Below are 20002 nucleotides of genomic sequence, written 5' to 3' on the forward strand. Positions count from 1 at the left end.
AAGAACCGTAGCGGCGTAGCGTAGCACTGTCACACTCCTATTCACAATCATGGTTCTCTGATCCTCGATGTTGCGGCTGCAGTATTGTTTTTACAGCGCTCCCTCAGCGCTCACACCACCCGCCGCTCGCTCCTCTCACCGCTCCTTGCTCTCCGCCCCACAGCTCGTGTAGCACTCTAGCAACTCCCAATGAGTCTTGCTGATGTGAGGGCAAGAAGGAGAGCCAATTTCCATGAAAGTAATTTCATGTCTGATCGATGTATTGGTTCAAAGGGGCCCTTCATGAGCTGTGTGAGGACCAAATTCAATCGCCACGTAGGAGGCGGAGGCCTCACTGGGGGATAGACACGGAACAATCCTTTGAGAAACTGTTTAATTATCCTGGAAGACCAAAGAGAAGGTCCAGACGCTGACCGTCTATACCTAGAAATCGCTGCCAAATGAACTTTTATGGATGAATGGGCCAGCCCAGACTTAGCCAAGGACAAGAGATAAGGCAGAATTTGATGAGGTTGTGAAGAGAAAAAGGGTCAACATCCTCTTTCCTGCACCAAATGCAAAATCTCTTCCATTTGAGACAGTAAGTTTTGTTTGTGGAAGGGGTTCTAGCCTGGGAGAGAACTTCTTTTATTTCATTTGAGATGGGAAGGTTCATAAATTCCCGCTGCTCAGGAGCCATGCTGTCAGGTGCAAGGACGCCGGATCCGGATGCCAAATCTGCCCTTCAGACATTGTGAGAAGGTCTGGAATGGTTCGCAAGGGAAGAGGAGGGACCAACGACAACAGGTGGAGTTCCGTGAACCAGAACTGTCTCGCCCAAGCAGGGGCTATCAAGATCATCTTGCATGGCTCTACCTTGATCTTCCTGATAAGCCTCGGGATCAGTGGAATGGGGGGGGGGGGCTGGGGGAGGAGGAGGGGGGGAGGCGTAGACATATGTCTCTGACCAGGCTGTCGAAAGTGCATTCCCCAATGACCCTTGGTGGTGAAGCCTGCTTGCATAAGACCGGCATTTCTTGTAGGTCGGTTTGGCAAATAGATCTATCGCAGGGTTGCCCCACTGTCGGAAGACCCCGTCCAGAACTTGTTGGTTCAGTTCCCACTCGTGACTGACTGAGGATGACTTGCTTAGTCTGTCAGCATTTTGGTGTAAGATCCCCGGCAGGTGTTCCGCCTGCAGCGAAATCCAATGAAGGATCGCCCATTCCCAGATTTCTTGAGCATCCTGAGACAACGGGAGAGACCTGGTTCCCACTTCCTTGTTCACGTAATGCATGGCTGTGGTGTTGTCCGTCCGGATGAGAACTTCTGAACCTCTTAGGCGAGGGAGAAAAGCTTGAAGAGCTAGTTTGATCGCCCTGAGCTCCAAGAGATTGATGTGGAGCCGACTGTTATGAGGAGACCAATGTCCACTGACATGCAGATCTTGCAGCACTGCTACCCAACCATCCACTGACGCATTCGTCGTGACAACCGGAGGAGATGGATCGCTTACGTACGATAGACCTTGGGACAAGTTCTCTTGCTTTGTCCACCACAGGGCAGCTTTTTTCATTGCTGAGGTGATGGTCACCTTGTCGTCGAACGACCCGTGAATCTTTTTCCATTGGATGTCCAGTTGCTCTTAAAGAGGACGCATCTTCAATCTGCAGTGTGGAATTAGAGGAATGCATGAAGAAATTACCCCAGAAGGGATTTGTAACGGCGTAATGAAAGACACCTCCTTCGTAAGTCTAGCGCCATGGTCTGCAGTTTTCCCTACCTCTCCATGGTTGGGTAAGCTTTCTTGAGATTGGAGTCCAAGATGGCCCCCAGGAAGCGAGCTGTCCTGGATGGAACCAGAATGACTTATCTTTGTTCAGAGTGAGACGCAAATTCTGAAAAAGGTTTGTACATGCGTTGACCACTTCCCTCGCAGCCTCCCTGGTTGGAGCCTTCAGCAACCAATCGTCCAAGTAAGGGAAGACCTGAAAGTGATTCTTTCGAAGAAACGCAGCTACTGGTGCCAGCACCTTTGTGAAGATTCTCAGAGCTGAGCGAAGTCCAAAGGGTAAAGCCTGAATTGAAAGTGGCTCTTGGCTACTGTAAATCGTAGAAACCTTCTGTGTGCTGGGTGAATCTGCACATGAAAGTACGCATCTTCGAGATCGAGCTTGGCCATGAAATACCCCGGATTGATGAGACGTAGAATGTCTTGCAGAGAGACCATCCGGAAAGACAGGGAGATGAGATAGGTGTTGAGCTCCCCGAGGTCTAAAATGGGGCGCCATTTCTCTAGCGTCTTCCTTACCAGGAAGAAGCTGGAATAGTATCCCTCTCCTCTTTGGGCGGAGGGGACCGGCTCTATAGCACCCTTCAGGAGCATTTGATGAACTTCAAGCCGCAGAAGACGCAGATGTTTTGATGGAATGGCAGTAGGGGGCTTGGATGGTGGGATATGCGTGAATTTCAAAGTATGGCCCTTTTGAATGATGTTTAGTACCCAACGGTCTGATGTTATCTTGGAACAATTCTGAAGTTATTGTGACACTCTGCCTCCTACTGATGATCTTGCAGAGATGGGACAGTAGGAAGAGCCAGGAGGCCGCTATTTTCTCTTAGACGTATCCTGTCCTTGGCAAGCCTGCTTCCCTCTTATTAGGTCTTGAGTAATTCGAGGACTGGCCCTGCCTTTGCTGATCAGGTTGGCGGTACTGTTGCGAACCTGAGCCATATGACAAGTACCTTTGTTGCTGATAAGAGGCTCTGTAGGTGGTGCTTTTTCCTCTGGAACCTCTAAAAGGAGCTTTACGGTACTGAATCGTACCCAGAGACTTAGCGGTCTCCGTATCCTTTTTAATATCTTGAAGAGTGTCATCTATCAATTTTCCAAATAATGCCTCTCCACCAAAAGGTAGATCCAGGATCTTATTCTGGATTTCGGGTCTAAACCAAGTCGCCTTAAGACATCCCTGGTGACGAAGGACCGCAGCCCCAGCCAAAGAACGAAAAGCAGTCATGGCAATGTCCATGGCACAGTCAGTGACTTCCATTCATGTTGCCTCCCCTTCTTGCAAAACCTTTTTTGCTTCTGTCTTTGACTCTGGAAGAAGTTGATCCAAGTACGGCGAAACTTCACACCATAGTTGGCGATCGTGTCTGCCTAATATCGCCACGGCATTTGCTGCCCGCACTAGAAGACTCGCAATTGAAGAGAACCTCTTCCCGGCGTTGTCTAACCTCCTGCCCTCTTTATCTGGAGGAGTTGTCAAAGGAGCTGAGGGGTTGCACGCCTTCCTTTGTGCCGCTTGAGAAATAACCAAGTCCGGTCTTGGGTGTCCCGTCAAAGCCTCCGGACCATCCTCGGGCGCTTTGTATTTTTTGTTGAGGCCCGGTGGTACCGAGACCACCGTCGCCAGATATTTCATTGCTTTAAGGCCTTCATCCCAAAGATGCTGGACAATAGGAATAGATCTTGTTGTCTTCTTATTAAGTTCTTTAAAATCATATAAGAAACATTCAGTGGCAACAGAAGGCATTGATAGTTTGAATCTGCCAGCCGCTCTCTCCATTAGCTTATGATACCCCCTATATCCGCTGGCGGGGAGTCCACCGGATCTGGACATGGAGATGCTGGGTCTGGGATGACAACCATCATATTCTGTACCTTGACCAGTCCAGTCATCAAAATTTTGATCGTCATCCGAGGAATCATCATGGGTGTCCAATGGTATTGAAGGCTCCTGTGGAACCGGTGTCTGTGGCTGAGATGACACCTGGGCCGGCAATTCGGAAGCAGCCATTGCTGGAGCCGTTGGGACAGGCATGGCTTGCGCAATCGGAACAGGAGCAGGTTGTGAACATCTAGACTTGTAATCCTGCAGCATGCTGTGAAGGTCCTGCGATAAAGATGATGGTACAGACACCATGTCTTGTCTAGAGTACTGTTCTGGCTGGGCCGAATGATGACGATAACCACATTCCTGGTTGTACTTTCAGAATCTGTCTCCTGGCACTTAACCAGAAGCTGGGATGGACTGTTTGCATAGTCATACGAGTCCTGATAGTCATCCTCGGATTCATCCTTATTCTCCGATTCATCCTCATTCTCCTCTAAAAGTAGAGCTGGCGGCAAGGGGGTAACTCTCCTAGGAGATGTCATGTCCAGTGGAATTCTGGTCATAGAAATCGTAATTCTTTTCTCAGACGATAAAATCGTCGACGATCCCGTTGACGATGGTGTTGATAATACTGCCGTCGTCGGCTTCGTCAATGGAATAGGCATAGTCGAGGAAAGAACACTCCACGACGAGATGGGCGTTGTCGATGCCGTCGACGACGAGACAGTCGATGATCCTGCCGTCGTCGTCAATGTTGTCGTCGTCACCACCGTCGAAGACGACACTGTTGTCATCACCACCGCCGACGAACACTTCGTCGTCGCCTTCGACATCTTCCTCGACGTCGCTGTCGTCACTATAACTGCCGTTGACGACTCAGTTTTCGGCGCCGATCCAGTCGACCTGGATTGCCCCGTGGACGAGCCAGTCGACGGTACCATTTTAAGCTTAGGCTTCAATTTCTTCGTCGACGGAGCCTCCGTCGACGACTTGGAACTTCTGTCAGACTTTCCAGAAGACTGAGAAGAGGATTTTTTGAAGGCTGGATCAGTCTTCATACCCGAAGAAGGCTTAGATGGTCCTTCTTTTCACCATGGTGAGGAGATTCGGCTGGACCTTGGCTCGCAGACTCCCTGGGGGTATTTTTTGAGGCCTTAGAAGGATGTTCCACAGAAGGAGAAGGGGAACCCCTACCCCCTTTAACTGACCTAGTCGATGACGCTGATGAGTCCTCACTGTCACTGGAGACTGTGTCTTTCCTGGACTTCAACTTCTGGAGACAGGTAAGAAGCCTACCCTCACGATCCCGGACGGTCTTGGTTGAAAAGGTGCGGCAGATCTTGCAGTCCGCGGCTTTATGATCAGGATAGAGGCAGTAAATGCAATCTTTATGCTTATCCTCAACAAAAAGCCCTTTCTTGCCACAGGTGGAACATGGCTTGAAAAGGGCCTTCTTTTCCTTTGCAGACATCCTGGAAGGAACAGTTAACAATCCTGAAGAGAAATCCTGAAGAAAAACTTTTGAAGAGTAGAGATTGAGCAGAGCTCAAAGGAGACTCCCTAAGCACAACGTGCGGTACAAAATCTGAGGCTCCTTCAGGAGGGTTCTATGGGGTGAGGCTCTTCTGATTGGCTGATGCTTAGTTTGGTCTCTTTTACAAAAAGAGGCGGATATGCTACAAAAGGGAATGAGGCCTAGGCCTATTTCTTTCTCTTTTGTACCTTCTGCTATGTTATTTTGTTACCGAGACTCCCATTCCGACGACGGGGAAAGATACAAAAGCATGGGAATCTATGAAAGTTCCAATGCTGGGGCAATAATGAATTACAGCCATTTTCGTTTTTCACTATGGCAAGGCTATATCTTTCCCATAGGCCAGAATGGGCAGTTTGATTATTACATCTTATAATCCTAACTGACTCAGGGAACCAGGTAGAAATTAGAGTTTTGTATGCCTGAACTCAGAACGATATAATACATCTTTTAGTGAAGTTGGTTTTAACATTCTGTGTTGAAAAATACCACTTTTAGAAAGTGGGTATTTTCTTGTCTAACCATCCAAACCTACCTCTGCTAGGTTGTGTATTCCTAGTCTGGAGTTTGAGTGACAGGGCCTGGTGGATTCCAGGAGACAGGGTGAGTCAGCACAGGGCTGAATAGAGAGATCTATATGTAGATGGGTGGGAGGAGTTGCATCTGGGACCTGAATAGGGCTGTGCCCTCCCTCCACAATGCTGGCTCCAGCTCCTGTGGTGCGTCTGATGTCTCTGCCCTGCAATGTGAAAGGAAAGAAGGAGTCATGTAAACAGAGTGCTCCAGGACTGACGAGAAGTGGTTTGGACTAGGCAAAGGCCTCGCTACTTCAGAGAACAAAGAGAAACTGTGTATAAGAAGGGGGACCCAGACCCCAGAGAATTAGATCACTTTTGGGAAACAAGAAGAAACCTTTGCTGAGGAGAGGAACCAGAGAGACTGAGGAATATCCCTAAGCGGAAGTGCTGCTTGGGGGATTGGCCTGCAGTGGTTGCCTGACTGCCAAAGAAAGGAGAGAGGAACTGTGTACTTTCATCGACTTGTGAAGGATCTCCAAGGGCTTGAGAAAGAGCTTACATTCTGCTGAAGTCTCAAGGACAACATACTTCACCCCCCAGCTCCCCAAGAGTTCTTTGGAAGTGCCTGCAGTTGTTTTGGGCTTTGAGGGACTGCGTGTCGCAAGGATCTGGAAGCATGACTCATAAAGAAGAAGCGTGTCGCTGCTGTTGCATCGCATTGCCTCGCTGAAGCGTCTAGCATCACCGGAGAAGCACGTTGCACGGCCTGTCGCGGCTCAGAATTGTTGCGTCTTAGCACGGCCGTCGGGCGTGCACGCATTGTGTCGCATCGAGGAGAAGACACCATCTTTGCTTTCATCACACCGGATCTTGATCGCATCACGGTGCTGCGAGCGGCATCACCACGGAAGCTCAGCAAGAAACCGACGCATCACCATTCCTGCGTGTCAGGAACCGACGCACCACCTTCCCTGCAACACTTTCATTGTATAGCATTACGCATCCAAACGTACATTGAACTCAAAGTGACATTTACCATCTTAAGTGAACTGAGCTATTTCTACCATTTTTAAAGTACAGTATTGCTTTTTTTGTCGTTTGTGGTCTTGTGATAAGTCTATATAAAGACTACTTATTTTTTATATAAAAATTGTGTGGTGTCCCTCTGTAGTGTTGTCACTTGATTACTGTATGTGCTTACAAATGCTTTACACACTGCGTCTGAGATAAGCCTGTCTGCTCGTGCCAATCTACCAATCGGGTGAGCAGGGGTTATTTTAATAGTATACTCCCTTACCCTGACTAGACGCAAGGGTCCCTATTTGTCACAGGTACCGACCTATGCCAACTAGAGACCCCCAAACCTAACAAACAACAATTGGGAGATGGTTCTCACCAAAACGTGATTAAAACGTGTCCAATCCGGACATTCATTTGGGATACTCACTAGTTCTGCACAATCACAGTGCCAAAACTGGGGCCTGAGTGGGAATAGTTTATCGCAAGGACTTTTTCTACAATATTATCAAGGCACTACCCATCGATGACCTGGACTGTATGATTTTTAAACTTTACGTTTCCCTGACCCTGTCTTATAGGGGTCTGCTGATCTATAAAACCCCTGGCCATCAGGCCTCTTTCATACATAAATTGGCTAAATTGCTGTAATGAATATTATACAATTGTTCCAATGTTTTCTTCTCAGCAACCTAATTTACCATCTGGAGGATGCGTGGACTGCACAATCTAAACTCAGTTCAATACTTAGCTGTTCTCTGCTTAAATCTGACCCAGTCACAATCTACTCATTCCAGTAGCAATAACATTCAACAATTAGATAGCGAATTCTATTGATTCCTTTGCTCCATGGAAAATATTTCTTGATGTCAGCTGTGACCTTCTGCACCTTGGCATTCAGAGGAGTTACAGCAGCTGACATAACCACCCATAGGATAGTGATCAAGCAATATCAAAAGCTTATCTCTAAGGCTCCCTGTTCGTTTCTTTAAAATTCTATTGCAGCAGCAGGCAATTCCCAGTGTAAAATCTTTAATATGGTTAATGATTTCTCGTTGTCGTCTGCCCGGTAGCATGTCATTCTCCCATCTGTAGAGCTATGCAACGATCTTGGCCTTCTTTCACAGATAGAAATCGCCAGAAGTTTTGAGCCACAGCCATCTGTAAGCTCCTTAAGATAGTAGGAGACCAATTTGCAAGCATCTTTGCCAGTTTTTGTTCTGCTAATAGCAGATATGAAGGAAACTCTTACCATGATACTTGACAAGCATTTATGTATTTTTAACCCTAGTATCCGACATGCTGACTCCTCATTCAACCACGATCTGTAACATATCCATCAGCTCAACAATAGTTACACTAAACATAAAACGTACCACAGTACTTCCGGTTCTAAAAAAACTCTATTGATCCAAGATACTGTAAAATTATCATCTTATCTCTCTACTGCCTTTACTGGCAACATTACTGGAAACCGTGCTCAGACAGCTTAATATTTATCTTAGATCCAACAGTTGTTTGAACATTTCCCCCATTTGATTTCAGAGCTAAAAAAGGCATGGAAAAAGTGTTGGTGGCAGCCACTGACAACTTATGTAGGACAATGGACCAAGGCAGCTCTTCAATCTGTCATCAGCCTTTGATACCATCTCCAATTAAAACATTTTATGAGACTCTTTAAGATGGGAGTCTGTCATCCCTGAAATGGTTAGCATCTTTTTTTCTGACAGAATACATGTGTTCACAGCTTACTAGACTTTGGACGCAGCTCTGACTAGTCTACCGGTTTGTGTCCCCGTCACCCTCCCTCCTTTTTCCATGCTATGTCTCTCACCCTCCCCTCCTCTTCCCTCCTCCATTCTCTGTCTTCTTCCCCTGCTCCCTGAATCTCTCCCCTTGCCTGATTTTTCCCTTATGTATATGGCCTTTTTGTTTGTCTCGACCTTACTTGTCACTATGTTGCCAGACTCTTATAACTATGTAACCTTTGTAACAACGTAACCTGAAATTATGGTGTGAATACTCATGTAAAGCGCTCCGATACAATCCGGGTCTAGCCAGCGCTATCTAAAACCTTTCAAATAAATAAATAAAAATCAGCAGCTATTTCAGTAACGGAAGGTGTGCCTGAAGTATCTTCTCTGAGCCCAACATTATTCAACTTCTACTTACCCCCCCTTTAGCATGATTGGTTTGTTCTTTTGACTTAGAAATAGTTCTTTATACGGACTGTAAATATCTGCAAATGTCTTTAATACTTATGCCAATTCTTGTGCATGTGTGAGTACTTGACACTTGCATTTGCTCTAATAATCTCCAACTAAACTCATTTAAATCCGAGGTTCTATTATTTGGCAGGCAAAACAATTTGTGGATCAATGAGTGATAACCAGTAGAGATGGAAGCTTCTCCAGTCCTTGTGCCCTAGGTCAGGAATCTTAGAGTCTTCATTTATTTAGATCCATTTTTCAACTGTGAGAAGCTATGTTAAGCAACAGAGTTTTACCTTCACGGCCAGATTACTTTTGGGTGCATGAATTGCACAACCGAGTTGTGAACAGAGCCAAAGCACTAAAGGCACACAGAGGAGGTGATTACATAAAGAGTCACTCCATCACATCTGGGATAGTACAGAGTCACTGGAGAGCCACAGGGCACAATGTACCTATCGGCTCGTGGGGGGTGAATTGAGGAGAAAGCAGTTGGGGTCCAGCCTTGGGATTCTCTTCTGGTGATGAATCTACAATTAGAAGTATCGATCACAAATGGACAACATCCACCAAGAAGTACTGGAGTAGTTGTGAGCCTAAAAGTGTTTTACCACACCCCTGATAACCTGCCCTGCAGTCCATTCATACTAGAGAAAGGTCTTAAGTTGGATTAGAGAGGACACTAGTAGACATAAGACTTGGAGACCAAAACCTGCCTCAGATACATAAGAGAAAATGGCAACATGCAACTCGACAACTCTTGCATTTCTAAATTAGCATTGGTGTTGAAGTGAAAAGGGGGAATCGTTCTACCTACAGGGATGAAATAGAGGAGAATAAAAACAGCAATAATAGAAAGACAACAAACATCAAATAATAGGGTTTGCCTTTCAATTCAAGTCTTGAAAGTGGACACAACACAGTTTCATTTACATTGTTCACAGGGTAGGTTGGCTTTTTTTTTAAGCCAAGAAGTTAAAGATACAAAAGTTAATAACACACAAACGAGAAACATTACTCATTACCAAAACTATATACATACCCAAAATGTTGACAAAAAGTTCGTAATACTGAAAAGTAACCAAAGGTTCAGAAAGGTTTAAAAAGTAGTCTGCAATAGTTCTGAATACATCTCGTTCAAAGCCAATATACGTTGGTTGGCTTAGGTCATTACTTCTGGGCCCTAAATTCAGAAAGAAAATACCCCAATTAATATGACGTTTTAATAAGCGTTTACATTCTACATTCAGGCAAAATAAATAACCTTGCATTGTTCTTTTGAAATGAGATTAAAACCGACATAGATCTAGAAAAAAATATATATAGCGGGATTCAAAGAACAGTGGAAACAATCGAGCATGTAATGCTTTTTTGTTGTTTGTAGGTTTAGTAATCCTATTAGGAATTAAAAGATCTCATATACCCCGTCCTCCAGTCACACACTCCCTCTTATTTGTTTAGTCAATGCTTGCGATTCTTGCATGTTATGTGGAAACTGCCTGGTGGAGGCTGGGAGTAAGAGCTCCATAAAGCCTAGTAACAGCTTTTTCAGATAATGGACAGAAGTAAGAATGCCCCCAACATAGCCGGCCAGTAAAATAACTTTGTGAGGTCAACACGCCCAAGGATTGTCAGAATACTACTTCAAAAACTCAGAAGCTCCAGCTCAACCATTTATCCCTCAGAGATCGATAAAAAGTATCATGGTGGGCAAATATGGTACAAAAATGGTCCAAATTGTTCAAGCATCCAGGGGCAATCGGCAGTGTTATGTTATGTTATTTGGTTATTTGTTTAAGCTCAAATACACCTGCAGGTTTCTTGGCGCTGAGGTTGATTTCAGAGACTAGCCAGATGATGTCTTATGTGGGGTGACGGACAGGCAGATAGATCCAAACACGGGTGCATGCATGCTACACTGGTTTCCTCATATGAACAAGACAAAAGTCACAAATAAGTTCCTGGACTTGATGCGGATACTAGCTAAAAGGGAATTAACGAAGAATTGTAAATCCAGGCAAGGACCTAGCGTTCTGGCGCACTATGTGTTGGACCCGGCCCTTTTGGCAGGTTCACCCCGAGACTTTTTGCTTTTTCCTAGCCCGTTTCTGGAACCTGGTGGTGGTGATTTTAGGCCTTTGCGCACTTTTTCACTGTGGTACAGTGTAAAGTGCTTGAGCTCTCGGTGTATGTGTGGTGAGTGACCTGCCCTCCCATAGGAATGAATGGGGAATATGTATGCCCATGGTAGTTCCTGATGTGTGTGGAGTGCAGGGTCGAGTTTGATATGTACGAACTTGTGAGATTGAGTGCTGCGTAATGATATATGCGGGATGACTGTGTCTAGTGTAGAAGTACCACTTTTAGAAGTTGGCATATTTGTGTAATTTGTGTCTGGCTTGTGATTGGCTGGTGAGCCTGGTCCAGGAGTGCCTGGGCCTGCTTGTGGATTGACTGTCTGGTTTGAGGGTGACAGGGGCTGGGGAGCCCCAGGAGGTTGTCTGAGTCAGCCCGTGGATGAAAGGCTGCATCTGCTGCCAGGGAAGTGGGAGGAGATGGCACCTGGGAGTGAGGAGGGCTGTGCCTGCCTGCCACAATGCTGGCTCCACCTCCTGCTGGGCGACTGTCGCCTCTGCCCCTCTTACTGAAAGGAGTTCCCTATAACCAATTCTAGCTGGTTCTCACACTACCTGCACCCTTTAGACAAAGGATTGTATAGTATAAAAAGGGGCTGTGTCCCCTTCCAACATTTGTTTCTGACTTGAATCCTGCCAGGGGCGTGCTGCTGCTTGGGCTCAGGGGAAGGCTTGCCTCCCTGAGCCCTGCCCAGCGCCTGGATGACTGGACTGCTGAAGGACTTCCTGGGACCCCTCTGCCTTGCCTGGGGTGATGGGAGACTGTCTTGGCCCTGGACACCTTTGCCTGTAATGGCCTACTTGTTGCTGGCACCCTCCTAGCTAATGGGATCCTTTGAGGGGCCTAGCGCTGTCTGAGTCCCCCAAGCGCCTTGAGAGCGCTTTATGTTACTTATAGCGCTGGAGGGCGCTTTCTTCTGTCCCTTTAGCGCTGAAAGGCGCTTTATTTAACCTCTAGTGCTTGGGAGCGCTTAGTGTGCTTTGGCCGGTGCCCACCCGGCATTTGCCCGAGATCGCGGAGCATAGCGAGCGCCTACCTCGCTTTATATTTAAATTACTGAGGGAGCCCACCCCTTGTGTGTCCCACTGCATCACCGCCGCAGCCCGGGACAGCTGAAAATCGCCGCCCGGCCCGCGACCAGGAAGCCAGGCAGGCCGGGGGCGGAACTGCAGGACAGCCCCGTGACGTCATTACCGGGCCGCGCTGTGATTGGCTGCCAGCCCGGGACCTTACTGAGAAGGCGAGCGGAGCAGGACTGCCGGTGCTTGCGGGGCTCCCGTAAGGCAGGGAGAGCCCCGCACCGAGGAGAGAGCCCAGAGAGAGGAGCGGGAGCTCTTGGGTCGAGCCCCCGCCGCCCAGGACCGCCACCGGAGGATTCACGAAGCAGCTGGTGAGTGCGGGAGGGCTGGATGCTCAGAGAAAAGGTCAGAGCGGCCCCGGATAGCAGCGGGCCGCTGCAACGGTGTGTAGAGCCCGAGAAGGCTCCCGGGGGCGTGTGGCTCCAACGTTCTGCGCAGTGTTGCCCAGAGCCTGTGTGGCTCCTACATTTTGGTGTAGTTCGGTCCTAGGGCCAGTGAGGGCCCTGTCGCAGTTTTGATGATTCTCAGCCCCCAGCAATTAGTGGGCAGCTGCACCTTTTAAGTCTTGTGATTGTCCTCAGGTGCCCAGCAAGTAGTGGGCACCTGCAACGTTTAGGCTTTGCGCCGGTGGCGCACCCCTGACTGGCCCTGCATGGCAGCGCGCCCTGACATTCTGGACACAGGGCTCTTTAGTCCCTTTATTAGATGGGGGCTGGTATGCGATTTGATTTAGGCGCAATACGATTATCTATGTGATGGTAATTGCCTAATGTGAGTTTTGCGCAATGTGATGTGGTGCTAGGAAATGTAATGCATTTAATATGATTACGCACCTTGATCTTACACCTCTGAATGTTTTTGGGCATCATGTGTTTTTGCGCTATTGAGTTATGTTCTGGCACCTCTGAATGTTTTTAAGCATCATGTGTCTTCCTGGATGTTACACCTCTGAATGTGTTGGTTTATGCATCATGTGTTTTTCCTTCCCTGCACCTCTGAATGTGTTTTTGATGCATCATGTGCCTTGTTATTACACCGCTGAATGTATGTTTTATGCATCATGTGTTTTTCCTTCCCTACACCTCTGAATGTTGTGATGCATCATGTGTAATGTGTTCGTGCTTATACCCCTAATTGTATTGTGATACTTAGGTGGTTGTTCTTTCTAGTACAGGTGGTCCTAGTGAGGTCCTGGTTCCCTGCGTGACATTTCTCCTGAGGTGTTTAGGGTTGCGTAGGTGGTACTTACCTGTTGCCAGTAGTTACTGGATGTGATCTATAACTGCTATTTTGTGCAATACTTATTCTAAGTTCTAGAAGTGCTATTTCTAAAAGTGTTGATTCTGACAGTGGCCCATGTGCCCCTGTCTTGTAAATAATCCCTTGTGAATATTGCCCGTGCCAGTTGGCACAATGTACGTATGACTTCTATCTGATGTGTTTTTACAATACAGAAGTTATTTTTATATAACCTTGTGTGGAGTTCCTTTTGTGGTGCCTAGGATGTTGTTGCAGTTGTGTGCTGGCGCAAATGCTTTACACATTGCCTCCGGGATAAGCCTGTCTGCTCGTGCCAAGCTACCAAGGGGGTGAGCAGGGGTTATCTTGGCGTGTGACTCCCTTGCCCTGACTAGAATGGTGGTTTCTACCTGGCTTTGGCGTCAGCCTTAGCCAGCCAGAAATAGCCAGTTCTAAAACTATGCCTGCGCTATATGGCCGCTATCAGTCAACTGGGTGTTCATTTTTAAGGTTGCACTCTTCGGTATCACCCCCCAAGCCGCCACTTCTCTCTGTACCCCTGAAGCTCTTTTTCGTTTTTACTGCTATTGGGGAGTACGCCTGGAGCTTGTCTGTATCGACTCAGTCGGGTCCAACCGTGCTGCCTAGTCCCCTGCGCAGACTAGTGCCTCCAGTCTCACCGGGCCTCAACGCTGCAAAGCCACTGCTCACCGGGCTGTCCTGCCACCACTTGTCTCTCTGCGCAGTGTTATTTGGCTCATAAGCGGAGCTTCGCTCATCTCAGCATGCCCCCCGGTCCCCCAGTGCTGCACCGGTACTCGCTCCCAGCAGCCGGTCTCCAACCTGCCGCAACTGCTCCAGCGAGGCCCTCCGCCGTCTCCGTAGCTCCCAGCGCCTAAAATGGCAGCTCTCCCTTTCAGCCAGCCGCTCGGACGAAGGCTAAGCAGCGCAGCAAGCCTTCAGCGGTTTCTGCAACCGGGAGCGCCCCCTGCTCACTTCCTCACCGCAATGCCTTCCGCTCCGGAGGTCCCATCCTACTCCTCCTCAGCCCCGGAGTCGCAGCATCGCACAATGGCAGTAGGCTTCCCAGTCCGCGTATTTTCAGTTATCAGCTCAGTGGGAACTGTGCCAATGTAACCGCCACCATGTGGGTCCTGACGTCCTCCAGTGTCCCCGCGTTGGCCGCACAGTTGTCTCCCAGCTTCCCTTTCTTTTGCGAGCAGTCATGGCCGCCATCTTGCCCCTCTGTCCTGCAGGCAGCTCTTCTTGGGATTTCGCAGGTCCTCGACGTCCGGGTGCCTTGCTGCCGTCGCCACTTTAGTTTCTGACCCTCAGTGACACCTACACAGCTTTTCAGGGCTCGTTACAGCCTCCTGCATCAGGATTTTGATTGGGGCAGCGCGGAGCTCTGAGCGAACGGGTCTTCCCCCATCTGCTCCGTGGCCACACCCCTTCCATTTGCAACCATATAGCGTCTTAGAGGAGGGACACCTGGCAGCAAAGATGACATTACAGACTTCAGGAGGAATGTCAAAAGCTGTCAACTGTCGCCGTTCAATCTCGACGCAAGGTGGTGGAGGCTGGAACGGTTTGGGTGGAGGACCAACCCCTGCTGCTGCGACAGAAGATCCTCCAGAAGAGGCAGTTTGATTGGATCATTGATGGCCATGCTCAAGAGCTCTGGGTACCAGACTCTTCGTGCCCAGTCCAGAGCCAAAAGAATGACTTGGGCCCGGTCGCGCTTTATCTTCAGCACTCTGGGCAGAAGTGGTACAGGTGGAAAGGCGTACAGGAGGCCTAAGTTCCACTCGCGAATAAAGGCGTCACCAAGCGAGTGCTGGCTTGGAAATTCGAATGCGCAGAATTTCTGACATTGTTCGTTCTCTTCGGTGGTAAACAGATCTAACCAAGGCTTTCCCCACTGCTGAACGAGACCTTGCACCACCTCCGAGTTAAGATGCTGGCGGCTGAGTTAGTCAGCGCTGTTAAGAGAACTTGCCAGGTGTTGACCCACCAGGGACATGCCATGGTGTTGCAGCCATATCCAGAGACGAAGAGCCTCTTGCCATAGGGTCCAAAACCCCACCCTGCCCTGCTTGTTGTAGTACCACATGGCAAAGGTGTTGTCGGTGAACACCTGCACCACCTTCCCTTTGAGAGAGGGAAAGACTGCCTTCAGTGCCAGATGAATCACCTGGAGCTCCAGTAGGTTGATCTAGAGCCCGGACTCAGACAGAGACCAGATGCCACTGATCTACGCCTCCGACAGCCACCACATCCCAGGAGTGAAGCATCTGTTACCACTGTGAGGTCGAATTTGGGATGGGAAAGGGATCTGCCTCTGACCCAAGCTTGGTTCGTTAGCCACCACTGCTGTTGTTGCGTAGTCTACTCCGAGATCGGGACATAGTCAGAAAGATTTCCCTGGTGCTGCTCCCACTGGAACTTCATTCCCACTACAGAACCCACATTGGCCATCAGCCATGATCCACCAGCAGGATGCAGGAGGTCAGGAGGCCCAGTAGCCTCAGGATAATTATCACCGAAATCCAGGATAGAGGGTGAAACCTCTGTACCATAGCCTGAATATCCCGGACTCGCTGCTTGGGAGGATAAGCTCAAAACTGCGCGGTATCCAGAACTGCTCCAATGAAAAGGAGCTTCTCAGAGGGAATCATGTGTGACTTTGGCACATTGATAGTGAACCCTAGGGAGTGCAGGAGGTCCGCACTGGTCTGGAGGTGGGAGACGACAGCCTGGAGCGATCCCACCTTCAACAGCTAGTTGACATAGGGGGAAGACTAGAACCCCTGATCTGCGCAAATGAGCTGCTACCACCTTCGTGAACACCCAAGGGGCGCTGGTAATGCCAAAGGGGAGAACGGTGATCTAAAAATGCTTGTGGCCTACCATGAACCGTAGGTAACGCCTGTGGACTGGCAAGACACGAATAAGGAAGTATGCGTCCTGCAAGTCCAATGCTCCCATCCAGTCTTCGGGGTCGAGGGCAGACAGGACCTGAGCCAACGTGAGCATCTTTAACTTCGCCTTCCAGAGAAAGCGGTTGTGGGACAGAGATCCAAGATAGGACGTAGGCCTTTGTCTTTCTTGGGTACCAGAAAGTAGTGGGAACAACAACCACAACCTACTTCTGGCACAGTGACCCTCTCGATACCTCCCTTGACCAGGAGCGCTTCAACTTCCTGGCAGAGAAGGGCCAAGCGATCCTCCAACATGCGATGGAAGTATGGTGGCATGGTCCCCGGGACTATCTTCAAAACCCACCTATCCTACATGATGGTTTGTCAGTGGGGGAGGTGATGGCGAATCCTGGTGGCCCTGAAAGGTCGGACTAGGAGGGCATGGAGGCTGCTGCAGGAGGGTTATGGTCCCCAGACCCACGTCGCTGGGTCCCTCGTCCGCGGAAGGTAGCGGAGTTGAAGGAACAGTTGATGTGGTGGGGACATGGGTCGGTTGGCGATCCTGAGTGGATGGAGTTCATCAGGCGGATGGTGTCTTCAGCACGCGTAGGCTTGGTAGCTTGCATGGGTCTGTGGCTGGACTGGGTCGAATGAGGTGGGGCACCACTTCCGTAGCCACTAAAGGTGTGAAAAGCAGACTGCGTGGGGCGAGAGGTTGCCACGAGGCCCAAGGATCTGGCCTCGTGGTCAGCGCAAATTACTATTGTAGCCAGAATAAACCAGGGAAACTTCTGGCAAATTATCTTAAATTCAAGAAAGAACGTACTGTTATGGATTTTATTCTAACTTCTTCTAACCAAACTGTATATCAGTAAGGATATTCTTTCAGAGTTTACAAAATGTTATCAAACCCTTTATTCCCCAGAAGTTCAATCGGACGTGCATGTTGCCTCTATTTATTTATCCTCCATTATAGCACCTACACACTCCGACTTATTCAGATTCAGGATATTTCTACTGCTATTCGTTCCATTAAACAGGGCAAAGCTCCAGGACCTGACAGTTTCACTATCGTATTTTACTCATATTTCTCTTTTCTCCTTATTCCTAAATTTCATCAACTCTTTCTTTATTTCAACTAAAACTTCCAGCGGTTCTTTTCAAGAACCACTAATTTGCCTTCTTCCTAAGGTTGAAACAGACCATAAACTATGTAAGATTTATCGCCCAATTTCCATAATTAATCTAGACTATATGATCTTGGCAAAAATGTTAGCTCTACGCCTTGAATTTTGTTACCACTTTTAATTGGGAGAGAACAATGTGGGTTTATTAAAGGTAGACTTCTTTCTGATAACATATGCTTGTTTTTTAATGTTATTAGTAAATCCAAATACTACAAATCCTCCCTAGCAGCGATTTCTTTAGACGCAGAAAAGGCATTTGATAGGGTTAATTGGTCATTTATGTCTCCTTATTGTCCCGTGCATAGAGGTGTACGACAGGGCTGCACTCTTTCCCCTTTATTATTTATTCTCGCCTGAGAACCCTTTTTAATAAAGATTGGTTCCAATCGCCAAATAACTTTTTTCTTATGGAAATTCTGAACTTAAGCTTATGCTGATGATAACCTCTTATTTGTGTCTCATCCACAATCGTCTTTACCTGCCTTTTTATTGGAAGTAAATAGCTGTGCAACAGTCTCGGGTACAAGTTGAATGCAGATAAGGATAAGTTACTTACCTGTAATCCTAGTTCTCTTCCAGGGGTATCCTCATCAAAGTCATAAGCACTGAATATTCCCGCCCATGTGCGGGACCCCGGAAACAATATAAAAATATATATGTAAAAACACATATATCTCGCTCCACATACATGTATGTACATATATTATTTTTCTCACACCAATGCAGCCCCAAAACTGAGGCTAAAACAATGTAATCACATGTACATGTACTGCAATTGGTAAGGAACCAAAAAACACATTAGGTCAAATATCCCTTGAACTTTGTGTTTTAATGAGTAAAACCACTCATAAATCCTGAAAATTGCTAATTAATAGCCCTCAGGCTGCATTGTAAAACAATAGCATAGAAAATGAAATCATTTTCAACAAAAACTGGCACCGTGCCTTTAAGGCAGCCATGACCCCAGGCTTCCCATCAAGCCTCAGGGGTGACAGGTAGGTCAGTTCTTTGCATAACCCTGAAGACAGGGCTCAGCCATAAGCTTGCAATAGTACTGAATCTCATTTACCTGGGGAGGCGGGTGGGTTGCTTATGACTTTGATGAGGATACCCCTGGAAGAGAACTAGGATTACAGGTAAGTAACTTATCCTTCTCTTCCAGGGGATCCTCATCAATAGTCATAAGCACTGAATAGAATAGCAAGCCCATCAACCACCTGCAGGTAAATGAGAAGTACATGACCCAACCAAATCATAGCAGCCAATAATTCAGCTGTTAAACAGATTCCTCAGGGAGGCCTGGCCCACCTGGGTATCTTCTCTTGTGTCAGAATCTAGACAGTAATGTCTGGTAAATGTTTGGACAGACCTCCAGGTCGCCGCTTTACAAATCTCAGACATGGGCCCATTATGCAGGTAAGCCGCCGTGGCAGCTCTACCTCTAGTGGAATGCGCTTTAGGGGTAAACCCCAGGAGGTTTTTGCGTCAATTGGTAAGCAAGTTTGATACACGAAACGATCCATCTGGAAATGGAACGTTTTGATGTTGCAAACCAATTCTGATCGATCCATAGTTATCAAATAACTGATCAGAATGCCGAATAGACTTGGACCTGTCCAGATAGAACTTTAAAACCCTTTTCAGGTCCAAAGAGTGTAGAGTCCTCTCAGCTGGAGTAGAGGGATTGGGAAAGAAAGTGGGCAGAGAAATCGACTGATTGACATGAAAATCTGACACCACTTTAGGCAGGAAAGAAGGGTGCATTCTCAGCACCACTCTATTCAAATGAAACACTGTATATGGTTCCTTGGTACAGAGAGCCTGAATCTCGCTCACCCTACGAGCGGACGTAATCACAACCAAAAAAACGGCTTTCCAGGAAATATGCTGTAAAGTAGCTTTATGAATGGGCTCAAAAGGAGGGCCCATCAATTTTGATAGTACTAGGTTCAGCTCCCAGGGAGGAGAAGGAGGACGCATTGGAGGGTACACCTTTTTCAGACCCTGCAGGAAATCCTTTACTGCTGGCAACTGGAAAAAAGAAGCTTGTGAAGGTGATCGCCTATAAGCTGTTATAGCAGCTAAATGCATCTTAATGGAATTGAACTTCAACCCTTCTTCAGCCAGTTACAACAAGTAGGGAAGAACTGCTTCTTCCTGACCCTTCACCGGATTATGCCCATTCTGCATACACCACATATAGAACCGCTTCCACTTGCATGCGTAAGAATGTCTTGTGGAAGGCCGTCGTGCTTCTTTCAGAATGGACATGCTGTTCTGTGGCAGTCCTAGATGGCCGTATTGAATAACCTCAGGAGCCATGCTGCCAAGCTCAGTGACGGAAGGTTGGATGGTGAATCCTCCTGTTCATCTTCTATAACAGGTCCGGCCTGCATGGAAGCCTCTTGTGAGGAGCCACTGACCGGTGAAGCAAGTCTGTGTACCACCATTGTCTCGGCCAGTCAGGGGCAATCAGGATCATTGATGTGCACAAGTGGTTCAGCTTGCTCACCACCTTCGGGATCAACGGAAGGGGTGGAAAAGCGTACACAAATTCCCCTG

General features: G+C 47.8%; 1 protein-coding gene across 1 annotated transcript in view; it reads right to left on the minus strand.

The window, feature by feature from the left end:
* The window catches only part of DEPDC1 (DEP domain containing 1), a 319914-nt gene that overhangs the window by 111998 nt on the left and 187914 nt on the right, over window positions 1–20002 (minus strand). Inside the window, exon 7 of the mRNA XM_086953850.1 lies at window positions 9921–10061. Coding sequence (XP_086809976.1) covers window positions 9921–10061 — 141 coding nt within the window. The remainder of the gene's footprint in view (window positions 1–9920; window positions 10062–20002) is intronic.

This window comes from Lissotriton vulgaris, chromosome 1_1, assembly GCF_964263255.1.
Source record: "Lissotriton vulgaris chromosome 1_1, aLisVul1.2, whole genome shotgun sequence".
NCBI classification, from domain to species: Eukaryota; Metazoa; Chordata; class Amphibia; order Caudata; family Salamandridae; genus Lissotriton; species Lissotriton vulgaris.